The sequence below is a fragment of the Marmota marmota genome, unplaced genomic scaffold (genome assembly GCF_001458135.2).
Source record: "Marmota marmota marmota unplaced genomic scaffold, marMar, whole genome shotgun sequence".
In the NCBI taxonomy this organism is placed as follows: domain Eukaryota; kingdom Metazoa; phylum Chordata; class Mammalia; order Rodentia; family Sciuridae; genus Marmota; species Marmota marmota.
This window is the reverse complement of record NW_025999897.1, coordinates 5,022,428-5,037,671: the sequence shown is the minus strand read 5'-3', so window position 1 is coordinate 5,037,671 and position 15,244 is coordinate 5,022,428. Positions and strand designations below refer to the sequence as shown.

Here is a 15,244-nt window from a genome sequence, read left to right as displayed (position 1 = left end):
TAAATATAGGATAGTACTCTATGGTTGCTGTGGTTCAGTTTCTACTTGTAATTGATTACCCTAGTGAACATTTGTCTGATTTAAATTTAAAAAACATGACCCTCAATACTATTGAAGGATTTGAAAGCCAGGAATTTAGAATAAATCTCTTTTTATTTTTAACTGGTTATTTCATTATAAAGCTGAACCTCTTCAGAAAAGTTAATTCTAGTTATAACATTATGACTATAAAATGCTAAATGGAAAGTTATGTTTCATGGTAACTCATTGAATCTTACTATGGCTCAATTAGAAATCGTTCTGCTCAAATGCTAGTACATTTCACCCCTCCATGTTTTTGTGCTGGATTTGAGACCCCTCCCGGACACCCTCCTTATCTCCATCCTAATCCTAATGAAATCCTAAATTGGGTTAAACTGGAACATCGCTTGAGTTCCTTTAATTCCTAGAAGACCTCTGTGCTGTCACTTGTGGTTTGCAGATAGATAGGTCAATTGCTTTGCATGCCAGTAGATCTGAGCTCTGTAAGATTCAATTGTGTTTGATTTATCTTTGCAACCCCAATATCTGAAAGAAATGAGAAAATGATCATTTTAATGGTGTATCAATTATTTCTTTAAAAATTTAATGCTAAGTTAATCTTTTTAAAATTCTGTATATCTTTTCCCAGCTTATACATTTGGACTATGACGTGAATTCTAATGTCCATTTGGATTCTTCAAACTCCTCATATCTAATAATAGCTACTCTCTTCATGTTGGTCTTTGATGCTCTTCTCTATTTGGTATTGACATTATATTTTGACAAAATTTTACCCAGTAAGTAGAAGCATGGTTTTATTCAACACAATGACATCAATTGCATTGATTTAAAATAACTGTCTACAATGTACTGTATATAAATTATCTAGCTTTTTTTTCTAAATTTCTAAAACAGGACAGATAATATTCTGCACTCTGTATGTAGAATTACCATCTAAGTCTTGGCTCTTCTCTAACACTGAAGGCTATTTCTTTTTAAAAAGAAGCACTTGCAAGAGATTATGGGTAATGAATCTGTTAATACAAAAATAGTTCAAGAAAAAGAAATGGGTAGCCCTCAGATTTGTACTTGGTTATAAAACCTAAATCAACAGAAACAAATCCACTACAACAATGATTTATGTGGTCACTATATAATAACCAAGTAAAATTTATTCCAGCAGAAGAATTTATCTTAACAAATTAAAGAAAATAATGTCATTATCTTAACATACACACTAAAATTTGATTAACATCCAACATTGATAAATAAAAAGATTTTGTCACCCTAAAAATAGAAGAGAACATATTTAGCCTGACCAAGATCAATAAAAAATTTGAAATATATAATATTAATAATATGTAGAAACTTAGAAATGAAAACAAAATGCTTTAATAAAGCAGGAAAAAGTTTAAAAAGACAAATTGAAAACAGGATAATAAATCTAAAATTCTGGAAAATGAAAAACTTCTGGAAATGAAACAATTTGGAAAATAAAAATTTGAAGACAATATAATTACCCTATTAACTTTTGAGACATAGCTAATTTTAATACTACATAGAATATTGCAAGGATAAACTTAAGATAATTTATGTACGAAGGGAATACCAGGATATTCAGTTTCCCTAAATGAGGTTATTTTGCATTGACACATCTTAAATATTTTTTACTTTTTTATTGTTGCATTATAATTATACCCAATAGTGTAATTGCACACATTATAGCAGTATAATTTGGTCAACTTTGTTTCACAGTGCCTCCCCTTTCCCTTCCCTCTTCCTGCTGATCCCCTTCCTCTGTTCTACTGATCTCCTTTCTATTTCCATGAGAACCCTCTACTCCCCCACCCCACCTTTTTTCTCTTGCTTCCACATATGAGATAAAAAAAAATCTGAGTTTGGCTTATTTCATTTAACATGATGTTTCAAGTTCTATCTATTTTCCTGCAGTGACATAGTTTCATTCTTCTCTGTGGTCTAATAAAACTCTATCAACATTGACAGATCTTTAAAATCAGGTTATTCTCAGTAATTGAAGAAAAGATTGCCAAACCAATTCTAGTAATTTTGAAGAAAACATGATTATCAAAAGAGGTATTGTAAGAGCCCAGGGAGGCAAGCACTTCTTTTCCAAAAAGAAGAAAACTGTGTTTTGCTAGCTATGAATTAATGAGTTTGAAAATCATCTTGTGGAAGATTTTTATAGAAATTAGAAATAGTTTGTAAACTCTATTGAAAGGGAAATTTCCAGAAATGGCATCTAGCTGTAGTTCATTGGGATAAATTATTCCAGAAAACCTCATGTTGATTTTCACAAGGTTACTATATTAAGTGACCAGAAAAAATAGGTGATGTGGTGTATCTGAACTTCATGAAAACATGTGACAACAAAAGTCCTTTCTTTATCCTTAAAGTAAAAAGGACACATACATGGTGTTTAGGTAGCATTATATTTAAAAAAATATTTATTTTTTAGTTATAGGTAGACACAATATCTTTATTTTATTTTTATGTGGTGGTGAGAATTGAACTCAGTGCCTTATGCATGCTAGGCAAGTGTTCTACCTCTGAGCCATAACCCCATCCCGGTAGCATTATATTTTTAAAATAAAAATTAATACACCATACTAGAAGATAGCATTCAAAGGTAACTGTTGAGCAATAGGTTGACCGTGACCAGGTGACATTTTTAACAATAATTCCAAGAGTCATATTGGAAACAATGGCTGTCATTTTACAACATCAGTCTTCTGTCTAAAATAGAAAATAAGAACACCAAAAGAGTGGGAAAATAAGGAGTTAATCTGGGCTCAGTTTGAAGTTATTGTTTCTTACCATTGAGGCCTCCATACATTAAATCTCTGGCTTCTGGAGATGGTATATTTTCCATCCTTTGAAACAATGGATGTCCTATTGGAGATTCATTCTGCACACAGAGTTTTGTTCAGATTAATTCTGAAGTCTCTTTTGGGTTAGAATTTCTAAAACTTTATAATAGACTGAAAATGAAAAAGGCTAATGTTGACAATTTTGTTGAAAATTTTCATTTCTCTGAAAAATATTTTGCAAGTAGTCAGTAGGTACATAATTGAGGGAGATAGATAATTTCACCATCATGATACTTACTCTGGAGTCATACTTTACTAGTATGGAAAATGTATTTTTAAAACCAATCAGTATATTCTTCCTCCTCCCCCTTTAAAAGTGAGAAAACCAGAAAAATACACTTGGTAGAATAAATTGGCATGGTACATAAAAGTCAACTCAGAAATGTGCTCAACCAGATCATCCATCTTATCTGTGAACACTTCCAGAGCTCATTAAGTTCTTCTATATTCTTTGTTAGAAATAGTTATTTTCCTACTCTATTCCTGCCAAGACTAATGATGATCAAAAGTTACCCTTACCTTGATGAGAATTACCACAAGGAAGCTCTTCATTTTTCTCATTCTTAATATACATTTGCTCCATTTTTTTTTTATTTTTAAAATGTTGTGCCTACTTCTGTAGTCTCCTCTAGGTTCTCTGAGATAGCTTATCTTGTAGATGCTTCTGTCACTGACTTGATAAAACACCACTGGCATTGTGACACAAGGTCTATATCTCACCATAGCCAGGGACTCTGGCAAGCACATTCCATGTCTGCCAAATCCAAGTGGAAGTTGTTCTTAACTGTCAGATTTAAATTTTTCTGAAACATCTCACTCTGATTTGAGGATATTTGCTACATTCTTCTCATATTAGAAACATTGTATCAGATGGTAACATTCCAGTTACTTTTTCTTCATTGTTCTTTATATGTCAAAAAGCAGTTACAACCATAATAGTCTAAGGTGATAATGTGGGTTCAGGTTTACTGTCAAAGCGTTGACACTCTGCCCTAGGGGGACTATGATCTTTGATATGGTGCCTGACCTGATATTAAATTGCATCCTGCCCATGTAGACAAATTTGGACATAGTCATTCTCCCTGGTTTTTCCTGAAGTCTTCGTTTTGGTTTCAACACCAAGGAGCTAATCACGTGGTCCTTGAGAATGAAACACCTTCTGACCCTTCATGGGATGACTCTTTTGAACCAGTGTCTCCAGAATTTCATGGGAAAGAAGCCATCAGGTAACAAATAAATCACATGGAGGTGCAATGGAGAACAGGTCAGAGACCAGGGATCTACCAGGCAACACAGTGCTGTACAAAGACTGCCTTCTGTGCCCCTCGCACCACCTACGCCAGCCTCCTGTGCTCCTGAAAGGCTGCTCTCACCCTTAATGGCACTTTATTTTCTCACATTCTCAGCATTTTGATTTACTAATATCTTGTGGCATAGCAACAACTGTCAACATCTCATTCTTCTCCTAGTTTTTCTCTCTCTGCTGCTCTCCTTGTGATAGACAATGCCACCATCCCCCTTGTTAATCTCACCTCTTTTTATCCGTGATTTATTTTTTCTTTCTCCTCTTCCCTTACCAGTTGATAAGATTAAGGAAAGAGGGGAAAAAAAAGAAAGCAGACCATATAGCAAAGGAGAGAGATTCCTGAGAGGTGGAGGGGAATGTGAGGAGTGAGCGGTAGCAGACCCAGGCACCCTTGACTTGGAGGTGATGCTCATACTTCATTCATTGCTGGTTGCTTTGACTTCCAAGCAGCTAGAAATCCTTAATATCTTTGCTCAAATTTTGACCATCATTCATGCTGTGTTCATGTCACCCTTCAATAAAGCTTTTCTGATCCACCTCATCCACTATTCTACTTAAACTCAAAACTGCACGTCCAGTATAAACAGACATGAGAGTAGTGTCCCTTCACTCCTCCTGAGGTGCTGCTTTGTCCTCCAGGATGGGGATCTTCCTCCAACCTGGAACGCTGAGATTTAAGCTCTTTCTAGTGCCTGGGAAGGAATCAGTCCTATCATAGCAGTAACAGAAATCCTTGATTAGAGAAAGAAGGCATTTTGATTTACTCAACAGGCAAGAAAAAGGATAGTAAAGGCTTGTGGATTTTAGGTCAAAAGGTTTGCCCCTGCTCTAGAAAAATCATCTCTAGCAATGGGTGGAGGCATGGGAAGCAGAATCTCACATGGCTGGCGCTGACAGGATGGTCCAAGAGGCCTTGTCTGTGGCAGGGGAACCAAAAGCCCCCATCCTGCTTCATTCCTGCAGCTGGCTCTGCATCCAGCAGATCAGTTCATAGTGCTCTGCACCTCCAGGTCATTTTATCCCAGAGTCCAAGCCATCAGAACTCACAATCAACTCTCAGAAGAGAAGGCAGAAGATTGAAATGTCAATTAAAATATATTATTAAATCATCCAGAGAGAAGTTTCTACCTAATCTAGAATCTACTGCCTAAACAACAAGGTAACATTTCATTAAAACTTATGGAAAGAGCCCAGCCTATGTATGGCTTAGATGAAATGAAGGAATAAACCAAATGGATAATTATGATTCCCTGAAAAAGAAAAGATGAGGAAAGAGAGGCTAGAAAAAGCCAAACAACTTGCCCAAGACTTCACAGTTTGAATAAACCCTTGCATGCCCAACTCAAAGTTGTGGCAGCAACTAATGATCCTCTCAAGTCACTGCTGCATTTCACTGCAGGTTATCAGTTCTGTGAATTGAATTGCATACGTTGAAACCCTAAGCCCTGAAATGATGGTATTTGGAGACAGAGGCCTTGAGAACTAATTAGATTTAGATGAGACCTCGAGAGGAGAGCCTTCATGATGGGATCAGCATGTTTGTAAGAAGAGACACAGAGAGGCACACTCCCACCACGTGAGGGCACTGCAAGAAGGCCACCTTCTGCAAGTACTAAAGAGTCCACCAGGAGCCAAGTCAATGGATATGTCAGTCTCAGATTTTCCAGACTCCAGAACTATGAGAAGTGAATGTCTGACCTTTAAACCACTTGGACTATGGGGCTGAGCAGACTAATACGACCCATCTGCTGGTTTATTGTGATAATGTACAATAAGGGGCCGGCTTAAAGTAGCCCTTCCACTCATTCCAAATCTTTCCTAGGTACTCTTTTTAAAACCTGTCTTGGTTTTAAACTTTTTTTTTTCCTTGTCTTCTTCTTCCCCTCTCATGGAGGTTTGCTCTGTCCCAAGCTTTTTGCTTTCTGCATGTCCTCTCTCATTTGTTCTACAAATCAGGGCTGTGTGACAGTAACCTGTTATCCCCTCCTACTGGTGCTGAATCAGTGAAATTTGGGTGCACAGTGTCTGTAACAGAGCTAGTAAGTGACACATCTGGGACTTTACCCAGGACGTTTTCACCATAAAGCCCTTTCTTTTTATCATGTGCTACTTTCTTTTCTTTCTTTCTTTCTTTTTTTTTTTTATTTCACATCCAGCTCTCCTCAGCTCCTGTCATCTGCCACAGCCCTCATACTGACATACTTCCTTGTGCTCCCTACCCCTCCGTTTGTAGCTTGTCCAAGTTGTGGTGATCAGGGGGTGCTGCTTCTAACAAAATGCTTTGGATGCTTCTGGCTGTACTTAATAGGGAAAGAAAGAAAGACCCTTAGATTTTCTTGCAAACTCAAAGTCTTGATTTATCCAGCCTCTGTCCACCTCCATAACTTCCTCAAAACAGTTCCATCTGTTTTTTCTCTTTCACAGAATCAATAATCTTAAAAAAGAATTTACAGGAAAACATGAAAAAGTAGAAGCTTTAAGAGGTAATAAAATAAAATATTTAACGTGGCCATTTGATGTAGGGACTGTGCCTCAACATTATAGCACCTTGGTGGAAATTAAGGACTGGTCATCCAGATATTATAATTCTCTTTTATTGAAACACATTATATTTCCTTTCAAGTACATAAAAACCATATAACAATGTTAAAAAGGAAGATCATACAGGAGGGAAAGATATATGATAGTATCATACATTTATTTTCAACTCATTAATGCTCTAGTTCTAAAGCTATCTTTTAAATTTTTAAATTAAATTAAATGTATTTACTTTTTGGTATCAGAAATTGAACCCAGGGAACTTAACCAGTGAGCCACATCTCCAGCCCTTTTTAAGGGCTTTTTATTTAGAGATTGGGTCTCACTAAGTTGCATAGGGCCTTGCTTACTGAGTCTGGCTTTGAACTCATGATCCTCCTACCTCAACCTCCTGCGTCGCTGGGATTACTAAATCTATCTTTTTAAATAGCTGGCCTCTCTTTAAGAATAAAAATGCTTTTATGAAAAAAAAAGTTAATCTTATAATGACTTGTCATTGATGATGCTATAATTGTGAAATGTTTATTATGTGAGACATAATTTTAAAAGGAAGAACTTTAAGATTGATTTAATTTTGAATAATGGTAGCCAAATATATTGATGCTGAGAAAAAATTATAAAAATTTCAGAGACTGCAAAGCTACTATGCAGGCTTGAAATATAATGATTTTGAAATCATGCCAGGTCTGGGATTGGACATATATGAAGGCCAGATCACTGCCCTCCTTGGTCACAGTGGAGCTGGGAAAACCACGCTGTTGAACATACTGAGTGGACTGTCAGCCCCAACGTCAGGTGAGAGGACAGTCATCCAAGGACAAGCTCAGGCATAAGTGAACCACCTGAGTCTTTCTTCAGTTAACTTCAATAGTCGTATTAACTACTTGTCACATCAGGTCATGTGTTTAAGAGAAAATACTTAGAAGTTTCCTTGAACATGACACAGAGTATACATGAATCAGAACGTTGTATGGTAACCTATTAATATGTGCATTTTTAATGATCTTATGTATCCGTTTAAAAATAACATTCTTTTATACAATTGTATTTCTTTAAAATGTCATTTGTGTTCTAAATATTCTCTAAGTAGCTCTGTGATGATTCAGTTAGTAATTAGCATTTCTGCTAGATCACATGTTATTCAGAACGCTACCTTTCAATCAGACAACTGTGTAGTGCCTATAGGTAAAATATGTTTCACTGAATCTAGTGATTTGCATTCATTCTTTTCCATGGTAAAGTATTTTAAATGCAACATGACACCTTGTCCTGATGGCAACTCTCTATCTTCTGCTTATAGGCTCTGTCACCATCTATAATCACACACTTTCAGAAATGGCTGATTTTGAAGCTGTCAGCAAGCTCACTGGAGTGTGTCCACAATCCAATGTACAATTTGGCTTCCTTACTGTGAGAGAAAACCTCAGGCTGTTTGCTAAAATAAAAGGGATTCTGCCACATGAAGTGGAGCAAGAGGTATCTGAACATATTGCCTGTCACACAACCAAGAAAAAGAAATGGCTTGCCTAGAGAACTCTAAATGGGTTTGTGTTGTTTGTATTTTGCCTAAAGGTTAGGCAAAAGGACCCTTTATAAAAACAGAAAAAGCTAGGTGTGGTAGCACATGCTTATAATCCCAGCCTAGGAGGCTGATGCAGGAGATCAAGGCCAATCTCAACAATTTAGCAAGACCCTCAGCAACTTAGTGAGATTCTGACTCAAAATAAATGAATGAATGAATGAATGAATGAATGAATGAATGAATGAATGAATGAATAAATAAATAAAAGGGCCAGGGATGTGGCTCAGTGGCAAAACATGCGTAGGTTCATTCCCCAGTACGAAAGAAAGAAAGAAAGAAAGAAAGAAAGAAAGAAAGAAAGAAAGAAAAGAACAAATGATGATGTCTTAAAAATCTTGGGTTTTGAACTAAATATTCTTTATGTGATTAGGTACAACGAGTTTTACAGGCCTTAGAGATGGAAAATATTCAAGACATTCTTGCTCAAAATATAAGTGGTGGACAAAAAAGGAAACTGACTTTCGGAATTGCCATTTTAGGAGATCCACAGGTAAGTTGAAGTAAAACCACTGGTGAAATCAGATTGAAGACTATGAAGCTTTTGTACTAGATCAAATGATTTGCAAAAGATACATGTAAGAGAATTTTCACAATGAAATTTTAAACTCTAAGGTATTTGTTTCCAATATTTGTGCAAGCAGAGTGCTTTTTAGAAGATTTTTTCCTGAAACGGAAAATTATTTTAGGTTTATTTCTCCCATCCAGGTTTTGTTATTGGATGAACCAACTGCTGGATTGGACCCTCTTTCAAGGCATCGCATGTGGAATCTCTTGAAAGAGAGGAAATCGGACAGAGTCATCCTCTTCAGCACCCAGTTCATGGATGAGGCTGATATCCTGGCTGGTAGTTTTAAGTTTTCTTTCATTGATCTTAGTGAGAATTTAGGGAAATGTGTGGAATATGAATAGGTTCTCTCTAGCTGTATCTCACTGGCATGGGCCAAGACAGGAGAGTTTGGCTGTCACTCACTTGAATGTCTGTGTCCCAGAGTACTTTGACCCATGGATGTATTCTGATCCTATTGCAGAGCAGCTGGACTTATAAAATATATGGAATATTCTCTAAGGTCTTTTATGTTTTATTCAGTGTAATGTCAGTTGTCTTGAAGCAAATTGTTTAGATACATAGTAACTTTTTTAACTATGCTATAGACTCATTTATCATAATTTATCATTGCAGTTGTTGGATGATGAAGTGGTTTACCTATGGCAGAATTAGAATGTATCTATCTTAGTGTGTCATGCTTCTAAAAATCATTATTTGTTATTGGAGTCACTCTTTTATAAATTGTGAAGAAATAATGCCCCAGTAAAATTTATCTTTTGGTTCTTCCTCACTAGACAGGAAGGTCTTTATCTCCAGTGGGAGGCTGAAATGTGCAGGCTCTTCTCTGTTCCTGAAGAAGAGATGGGGCATTGGCTACCAGTTAAGGTATTGCTCTTAATGGTGGGGACATATGGAAAATGCTGGGGGCAGATGCAATCAACTTCACCACATCAAAATAGGCTGCACAATCACTCTTCAAAAGAGCTGAGTTAGCACGAGGTCACCCTGCCCTCTTAGTCAAAATATAGGATACATGCAAGTAGACACTGGGAATATAAGGATGGCTATCTAAGTTTAAATAAAATGCTTGAAAAATGTTTTCAGAACATATTACTTGCTAAGAGTAACTTACAGGTGTTTCAACCTTTTCTCTTAACATCTTTCAGAAGTTTGTTTTTGTTTTTCTTGACAGTTTCAATACTTTCCTCTCAATTCTCCCTGACTTCATTTTCTCTACCGTTCTTTTCTCTCTCCTTCTCTTCATGATAATAATTATTATCATGATTAAGTAATTCCTACCACTTACTAAGTGTTGGCTACATTTTAGGGATTGCTAAGAAATCTAAATAAAGAATACTTACATATTTAACCTCCAGATAACTCTAAAAACTGCTACTGCCATCCTTTTTTAAATTTTTTTTTCTTAGTTGTAGTTGGACAGAATACCTTTATTTTATTTATTTATTTTTATGTGGTGCTGAGGATCAAACCCAGTGTCTTGCACATGCTAGGCGAGTGCTCTACTGCTGAGCCACAACCCCAGCCCCTGCCATCCTTTTTTTTGATAAGTAAGAATACCACACACCAAGAGTGTTCATAACCCACCTGTCTTGAACGTTTATAAGTGGTTGAGTTTGGGATCAAGATTATAGGCATGGTGTGATTCACTTACTTTTGCTTCCCACTTAAGTATTAATATTTCTTTAAAAATCATTTAAAGCACTCCATCTCCCAGGGTTATTTAACCTTGGAGAAAGTAATGCCCCACCATTACTTACTCCAAGTGCTTACTTGATCAAAACTATCATTCTTTTGTTATCATTTGTCAAAACTCTGTTTAATCAGTACCTCCACTTGAAGGGTGCCACTCTCTGTCCTCCAGATATGTGCATGGTTGTCTTGTTTCTGCTCGAGAGAGGACATCTATCTAACATGTCCTCCTCCAGCTCATTTAACTGTGTCCAAATTTATCCATTTTGAAGCCTATTCCTAAATATTTTCTCCTTCTTGAGCATCCTCTTTTTCTGAAAATCTGAAAGCACTTCTATGAATTGTTATTTTAGGTGATTTTTTAACTTCTTTGAACCTTGGTAGCTTCATTTATAAAACAGCAGTAATAACACCCATTTTATAGTTAGGGTTGCGTGAGCACTTGACAAGGTGTGAAGTTCTTACCTTTCTTCTCTTTCCCTTCTATAACATGCTGCTTTGTATTGCTATCTGTGGCAAGCTCCCTTCCTACTTGGTATTCCTGATAATGCTAAGCACAGAATAGTGGTTTTAATTGATTTTTTTAGGTTTATGTAATCAGTCTATTGTGATGTTTGCATCACTCTATCTTCTCAGTACCTTTCAGTGGATACGACTAATGGGGTTTCTAAAATCCAAAAATATAATAAATTTTATATGGTCTTATCAAAGGACAGACCAACTTTCAATTGGCATGAAAATGATAAAATTATATGACATGTACTGAGGTTTTACCAGGAAAGGCCCTGTGATATCTCATCTGCAGTATTGTCTTCTGTTTTTAGAAGTTCTTTAGGAAGCTTATGTTATTTTATCTCATAGATGAGAGCACTGATGCTCAGAGATGTTAAACAGTTTCCTGGATGCAGGTCTGGAACCTACATTAGTGTGACATTAGACCCGTGTTCTTATTTTGGTACCAGAGATTGAACCCAAGAGTGTTTAATTACTGAGCCACATCCCCAGCCTGTTATATTTTTTATTTTGAGACATTTGAAATAGGGTCTTGCTCAATTGCTGAGGCTGGCTTTGAACTTGCCATCCTTCTGCCTCAGCCTCCTGAGCCAGTGGGATTATAGGTGTGCGCCATGGTGCCCAGCTAGGCCCATGTCCTTAATGTCTATACAAATTACCTCCATTTTTGTTTTACTGTGTACAAGTCCAAGTGTTTGCAGAACTCATACATTACTATGAAGGCAGAATTCAAAATTGGGTTTTTGAAGAGGTAGAGACAAAATCAAACTTCCCCCTCCACCCCAGCCCAGGCAAGATTTGGCTGTATCTCTCTTTCTTCCAAAAGATAATCTTTGAGATATGTCATCTGACTCATTTTTCCCTTTCATGAGTTTCTCTGCTATGTTGTGTAGATTAAACAGATTGGAATATATTAGTATTATTATGTTTTTCTTCTTCCAGTAGATTTTACATTTTTGTCTCATAAATATTGATGAAGTGACAAGCACAAACTACATAGTTAAGATGTGTTTTTAGAGATAGTGTTTGATAAAAAATAACTATATCCCATTCTTTTTAAATTTAGTTTGCACCTGAATGAAATGTGTGATCCAGAGAGCATAACATCACTGGTTAAGCAGCACATCCCTGATGTCAAATTAACAGCACAAAGTGATGAAAGACTTATCTATATTTTGCCTTTGGAAACGACAAGCAAATTTCCAGGTAATAAAATGTAGAGGCCACAGAATGACTTGGGAATAATGTTACTGATAATAACTGGGCTGATGAGAATGATGACTAGTTTTAGTCTGGCACTATGCATTAACTCATTCAACATTTCTAGTCCCAAGGTCACCTCTGTCAGCCCTTGACACTATCCTTGTGTCATTTATGAGTAAACCAAGGCACATAGATAAATATGTGTTGAGTTGCACCACATACAACTAAGAGGAAAGCATCACATTAAAATTAGGATTTGGGGGGAATTTGTTTCAGGAATGAATGAGATGGTCAGGGCAGGAAGGAGTTTGTGAAAACAGTGGTGAACTACTGAAGGAGCTAAAGGAATTCATACACGATGTGTATATTGTATGGGCTCCACATTACAATGCAATCCAGTGTACTGAACATGAGCGTGGTCATCCGGTATGCTACTAAACATTCTAAAATTCACACCTTCGCTGCAAATCCGAAAGCCTGTGTGACTACACTGTTACCACTCTTTTATTGGATATTCCAGTAAGCTGTTTTATCTCCCAAGAGTTTCAAGGTAAATGACTTTTATTTATTATTTTGAAGTGTAGCCTATCAGTATTTGCTTACTTTATGTGTTCAGGAAATTTGCCAACTCTTCAAGGAAGATCAGGGGCTACTGCTGTATGTTTGAGTAAGTAGGCCTGTCACAATCGTGACCAATAAGGAAACAGCACCAGACCATAGCCTTAATAACATACCGATAACCATCACCTGACTTAATATATTTAAACATTTTGTTAAAATATAAAATTTAAATAAAGCATCTGGATTGACATGTAGTGCCTCTGGCATTTTGTTAGGTCTAAGATACACATGATTAGGATGCACCACTAAGAAAGAAACAAAAATACATAATGTTGCCAATTAAAATAATGTATGATCCCTCCTCATTTCAGTTATGTTGGAAGGTCATGAAATATATTAATCTTAGATCACTGAGATAATGGTAGTCTTAGATGTACATATAATGTCTTTGAGATACAGATCATTATGGAAACAGAAATCTTTATGAGGACCACAAAGCACAGTTTCATCTGATTGCTTATTAAATTAATTCCAAAGATGATAAGCAATTAGAGACAGACTAAAAAAGAAACTAAACTCATTAAAAATCATGAATACATTTCTATTTTTCATTATGCAACACACAAGATAGAAGCTTTATTTTCCAACCTTTTTTTTTTAATCCTTCAAAAGGACCTGCTGTTCCCTCATAAAGAATTACTCCATTTCGAGACTCTTGTGTAATTTTCACATCATGGTCAGAATCTCTGAGAGGGATGGAAGGAGGGAGGGAGGGAGAGAGATGAATCTGAGAGTGGGCACAGAGTTACATAGTACATTCTCTGAATTACATAGTAAATACTTTGCCCTTTCTTTAATTTATGCTTTTTTTAAGTAGGAAAGATTCTGTGACAGTTACATATTTCCACAAACATTAGTTCATTTGCATTTGTTATTAGAGTTACCTAACAATTATTCTTAACATGAAAATATGAATCTTTATTCTCTGGAAAATATTCTTTAGTTAACTGGAGCTTAGAATTAAGCATTCCCTATAAAATTACAGAAATAAAGCTTTAAAAAGTACACTAAATAAAATATATTTATTTTAAAAAACTGTAGTTTTCAAAGAATAGAAAAAACATGTTTACATTTGACTTTGAAACTCAAGAAAACATGGAAACTAATGCACTATATAGATGTGAAATAACAAACTTCTATGTCATGATTCATTTCTCGTAGAAGTGTATTTGGTCTATCATCAGTGTTTTTGCTTTTTGACAAATAAAATTATCATCAATGTCATTATAAATTAGAATATTCTGATCTATTTTTTGTTTATTTTTTAGATCTTTATAGGGATCTTGATAGATGTTCCAACCAAGGCATTGAGAATTATGGTGTTTCCATGACAACTTTGAATGAGGTATTCCTGAAATTAGAAGGAAAATCAACTGTTGATGAATCAGGTAAAAAAGAAAAAGAAAGAGGTGGGGAAGAAGCCAAGAAGGGAGGAAGGAAGAAAGAAAAGAAACTTGAATTTTGTTTTTCTGTGAAATATTTTATTTTGTAAATATGCTTTGAATGGTGAGATTGTATGCATCTGTTGGTACTGGTCTTTGGAAAGCTTAAAGTAGAGAAGAAATATACCTCTGTGGAATACAGTAATGTACTACACTAGGTCCTCATGAGGTAGACAATAAATATGCTGTATAATGTTACCTGAATATAAGTGCTATAGAGAAAAGAAAATTTATATTGATATTGATACCTGCTTTTCTTGAGCTTTTTGAAGGTATAATTCCAGTGTTTTGGGGATTCAGTTGTTGCATGAAAAGATCTGATGTCAGTCTAATTGCCTTTGATTGAAAAGTATTGTCTTTACTGTCTGATTGCTTCTAAGACATTTTCTTGGTTTTGGTTATCATCTCACTGGGTTTATTCTTTCTGAGCACTTTAAATTTTTAAAAAGTTGACCTGCCATGATTCACATAGCATTAACAAAGTTTTGACAGTAACCACTTCTAATGCTGAGATCTCAAAAAATACATGCACATCTCAGGAGTGTCATCTGATTCTCTTTGAGTTCCCCTATACTCAAGTCCTATATAGGGCACCAACTTCTGCAACCTGCACAACATCAAAAAAGGATTATCAAGTAGGGGTGCCTGGAAATGGAGAAAAACAGAGACATTATTAAGTAAATCTGGGGCCAGGTGGGACACTTCACTCTGATGGAGGAAAGTGACTCAGAAATAGCTCCATGAGTTTATTATACAGCATCTCATAATCAGGAAGTTAAACTGCAAGGGCATTGTAAATTAAAGCTCTAAAAAGTTATAGAGCTAGAAACATTTTTGCACCTATTCTACTGTTGCAGTGATAGGAACATTCTG

General features: G+C 35.9%; 1 protein-coding gene across 3 annotated transcripts in view; it reads left to right on the top strand.

Moving 5' to 3' along the window:
* Positions 1-15,244, top strand: part of Abca9 (ATP binding cassette subfamily A member 9) — a 59,462-nt gene that overhangs the window by 14,067 nt on the left and 30,151 nt on the right. For 2 of the 3 annotated variants that reach the window (XM_048798191.1, XM_015504861.2), the window contains 10 exons: positions 671-818; positions 3,967-4,135; positions 6,640-6,698; positions 7,438-7,548; positions 8,054-8,229; positions 8,706-8,825; positions 9,041-9,179; positions 9,677-9,767; positions 12,172-12,311; positions 14,198-14,317. In XM_048798191.1, the coding sequence (XP_048654148.1) occupies positions 671-818; positions 3,967-4,135; positions 6,640-6,698; positions 7,438-7,548; positions 8,054-8,229; positions 8,706-8,825; positions 9,041-9,179; positions 9,677-9,767; positions 12,172-12,311; positions 14,198-14,317 (1,273 nt within the window). The remainder of the gene's footprint in view (positions 1-670; positions 819-3,966; positions 4,136-6,639; positions 6,699-7,437; positions 7,549-8,053; positions 8,230-8,705; positions 8,826-9,040; positions 9,180-9,676; positions 9,768-12,171; positions 12,312-14,197; positions 14,318-15,244) is intronic. The other variant, XM_048798190.1, reaches the window with a different exon arrangement.